Source organism: Pinus tabuliformis, chromosome 8, assembly GCF_031772625.1.
Source record: "Pinus tabuliformis cultivar Carrire ecotype Pingquan chromosome 8, CPIR1, whole genome shotgun sequence".
NCBI classification, from domain to species: Eukaryota; Viridiplantae; Streptophyta; class Pinopsida; order Pinales; family Pinaceae; genus Pinus; species Pinus tabuliformis.
In genome coordinates, this window is record NC_142294.1 from 479,224,120 (window position 1) to 479,228,280 (window position 4,161).

General features: G+C 36.4%; 1 protein-coding gene across 2 annotated transcripts; it reads right to left on the reverse strand.

Moving 5' to 3' along the window:
• Positions 1-533: 533 nt before the first annotated feature.
• Positions 534-2,678, reverse strand: LOC149236153 (transcription termination factor MTERF8, chloroplastic-like). Of its 2 annotated transcripts, none has more exons than XM_089372323.1 (2): positions 1,337-2,678; positions 534-1,306 (listed from the first exon to the last, which is right to left on the reverse strand). In XM_089372323.1, the coding sequence occupies exons 1-2, from the start codon at positions 2,421-2,423 to the stop codon at positions 1,296-1,298; spliced, it is 1,098 nt and encodes a 365-aa protein (XP_089228449.1). In that variant the 5' UTR covers positions 2,424-2,678; the 3' UTR covers positions 534-1,295. The 2 variants fall into 2 exon arrangements, with proteins under 2 accessions (XP_089228449.1, XP_089228450.1); XM_089372324.1 differs by having other exon boundaries at positions 534-2,384; positions 2,500-2,677.
• Between the last annotated feature and the right edge of the window lie 1,483 nt (positions 2,679-4,161).

Consider the following 4,161-nt stretch of genomic DNA (forward strand, 5'->3'; position numbering starts at 1 on the left):
GAGTTTAGTTGTCATTTGCAAGTTTGACTCATCCATGAGTGGTTGATAAATAGTCAAACATAATTCCCAAGGGGCATTCAGACTGGATAATCCAATTATATCTCAAAATCATGGACCTACTATCCAACCACCGCTCACCCAATGCCAATGTTCTCCATTATAAAGAACAAGACATGGAAGAATCATGACATTTCTACAAATCAATATTTTTCCAAACCCATTTCAGATAAACTAATTTTCTAACAATTTTTTAATAAAAACATTATGACAAAGAATTCACAACGGAACAAAAAGTGTTGCGACTAAAATTCAAATAAAAATGTATTATACTCCAGGTTACAATACATAGTCCATCCAAACCATGTTTGACAACAAGGACAAGCATACGCAATGTTAAATTTGCAGAATTATTATTTAAAATTCTATAAAAAAAAATAAAATATCTATGTATTAAAATAGTACTGTGAAATCATCCATGTCTAAATACAATGGTTCATTCAAAAAAAACTTGTAGGATTGCAAGGGAAAAAAACTTGTAGGATTGCAAGGGACTAAAATCGCCCCCAGAAGGCATAACGCTAAAATGATTGTGTCATTTGAATACTTGACTAGGGTTCTAGTATAATCGATAACGACTTCATATTTTGCTATAAAAACATATAATACTAACAGAAAATGTGTAGAAAAATACAGAAATTGCTAAGAAATTAAAACAAAAATACTGTTCTGCATCGAAAATGCATATATCGGTAAAGGCAATCTGCCATTATATAAGAGTTAAACTCCTCATTTAAAGCCATTAATAACATCCATTCAAATAAGAGGCTAACTCTGTTTATGGTTTGCAAAGATGAGGTATTTGCTGTGAGACACGTATGTGCTCAGACGCACGCTGAACTGTGGTGTAAAGTACAAGATGGCAACACAATAATGTCTGGGGTGTGTTGGTTACAAATCAATATTGACCATTTGCCTTTCTCATGCTGAGGTAACGAAGGAGGTGAGTTGCACCTTCAGTTAAAAGCAACGCTGTGAATCGCTCCGGTTCTAAAATCTGTTTCTCAGAACTGTTAGCTGGCCCCTGCTACAAGCACCCTTCTTTTATGCCAAGGAATCCACAAAAGACTACAAATAAAGGCAGTAATGAAATCTCATATGGATTGAAGCTGCTCACAACGATTGAACTTCATATTGATTGAAGCTGCTCACAACGATTGAACTTCATATTGATTGAAGCTGCTCACAACTTTCGCTGAATCCTTTTGACTGAAAAACACTCACTGCAAGTCTCCTTGTCAACGATTAGCTTTCACAGCTTTTTCTCCATAGTAAATACCTTTCACAGCTTTTTCTCCATAGTAAATATCCCGCAGAACGGAGGAGTATTCGGGATTCCCATTAATATACTTTTCCAAGAACTTTTTGTCTGTGTAATTAACAATATGTGGAGAAATCCTCTCTCTCTTCAACAGTTGCATGGACTTCAAGGCCTCCATTACTCTATACCGAGGAATTATCCTCTTCTCCAAGCTATATGTCACCAGACTGGAACATCTAACAATATCATCCAATGGAAGTCCCAGTGATTTGACAAGAAAGTCTACCTTCCATTTCAGTTTTTCCTCTGAAAGTCCCAAAACCGCCGGACTCAAACATGAGAGCTTGTAAATTTGTTTTTCAGAGAAACCTAAACTGCTCAAAAACCGCAGTTTGCGATCTATCTTTTCTTTCCCCATTCCTAGTAAACCACGCAAAGCGTGCCCAAATATCTTGGATCCCCTCCCGAAACCCAGACCTTCCACCACTTTACATGACTCCATAATTTTTTCCTCCGTATGGTTGAGGAGACGGGGTGTTGTTGCCAATAACTTTGATAATGCATCGCCCTCAATACCCAATCTTTGCAAGACTGAAATCGCAGATTCAAGCTTATCCTCACTCAGATCAAGAATTGTTGAATTGGTACAAAGAAGCTTGCAGATATGCTCTTTGTTGATGATAGACCTTAGATAGCTGAGCCTAGACTTTAAGTCCCTTTTGGATTTATATAAGAAAATCCCAGGGTTGCCAAGAACCACCCTTCGAATGTGAGCAGGGGTGGTCAAACCACATTCACTTAACAACTCCAAACCTTCTTCCAAATCCTGGCTTGGTTTATTCAGCAAGCCCTTGCGAAGTTTAAGGACATTTGAAACATCTTTCTCTGACATACCGCATTTGTTGATGAAAAAATCTGTGACAACGCCCCCATCTGGTGGAGCTGGGGCTGGGTTTGCTAATTCCGTGCAGAATTTGGCGATTTTTATGTGGGGATTTGCATGAATTTGAAGAGGACGAAACAGCAAAATTGGGATCGATACATGAGTGGATACTAGGGGTACTTCCTTCATTATCAAACGTTTCAATATTCGATGAATAGGCATTATCTTTGCAACAGTGAAATCGCAGATTAAAATGTACCCTTGCTGAAATTAAAAGCAGAAACAGAGAAATAACTACCTGGAGGAGCCCGCCGGACTGGATGTCTGGATGAATATCGTCGTAGATGGTTTCGGAGGGCAAAACGTTTCCGTAGACCAAAAGTGAGCACTGTGCTGCGAGTATTTAGGGTTTCATTTGAGATGAGGTTTAGGGTTTTATGAGGGTTGGAATCCTATGTGGTGCCATGGAAGAAAGAGATGGATGTTTCCCTATAGCACGTTTTTGATGTTATGATAATGACAAAGTGGATGATATTTGTATAAAATTTTCCAAATTATAAGATATTTAATAATTAGCAATTGTATTTAGAGGGCTAAAGGAATGTTGAATAAGTTTTTTACACCAGTACAAAAAGTTTAAATCTCTCACATGGGTACAAAAGTTTATTTTTGAGTTTCTTAAGTATCTCATGATCTTGTGTCTCAAAATTTTCCATATCCATCTACAACCCAAACAATCAATAATTTTTTAAAACAAAATATTAAACAATAAATAAAACTTTGAATAAAATTTAAGAATAAAAATAAAAAATAATATAAAATTTACATTAAATTAATTAACTATAATTTTAAATAAAAAATAATTTAAAATAACTCAAACTATAACATGAATATATAAAATTCAAATTTATATGTCATTAAATAATAAAATCAACATTACTAAATCAAAGCTAAATATTTAAGCTTAAACCAAAATAAAATAAATTTTAGCTAAACTAAATTAGTTTTTAAGTATAACTAAAGAAAACCAGTGATATAACTAAAATAAAATGATAAAAACTAAAATGACTACCATAGACCAAAAACTAAAATAGCTATTAAAAGAGTCATGACATAAAATGAAAGGAAACTATGAAGTTCATATGATCATAAGAACATATCACTAATTTCATATGCCCCTGTTTGAAGGTAGTACCCTGAAAAATGTCGTGATCCTCTATGTGGGGTCTGGTTTGATGGGAGGCTGAAGAATATGCGCTCGGAACCTGAGAGCCTCTTGCATATATAGGGTTAGACATCTCTAATTGGGATACCTAAAAAAGTCTGCGAGGGTCTTAGAGTCTCTGAATAGGAAATGCAACCTTCCTCTGATCACATAGTAGATAGGGCATCCAAAAATGAAGTGCACCTCAGTCTTTACTTCCTGTAAATGACATACCTAACAGATTTTGTCTAGTCTATCAATTTGGTGGTTCATCTCTACCCGAAGTTTATGAGAACCTACTCTGAACTGGCATAGAGGAATGCGAAGAGTATGCATCCAGTGATGAAACATATACTGGGGTCAAGTAATGAGCCTATCTCTCAACTCTAAGAAGTGCTCAGTGTAGAAGGCCATCTTTGGGTGCAACCCTCCTGGAGGATTAACCCAGGTGACGTGGACGAACTGCATGTAGAAGTCCTCCTTGATGATCTTGTTCAACTCTTGTCTAATAGGTATAAGGTGTCCAGGAGCATCCAACGATATCGGAAAGGAGGGATACGATCCAACTGAATGCCCATTGACTCTAAGAGATTTGAAACTCATGTAAACTAGCATCTAGCCTAGCTAGAGGGAGTAGAACGAGTAATAGTCTCATAAGAGAAATATGCCAAGTAAGGGTACCGATCCTTACTCTTTATCGAGTCTGCAAATCCCCAGACACGATGCAAGAATGAGACCAAATGGAAGATTGTATCA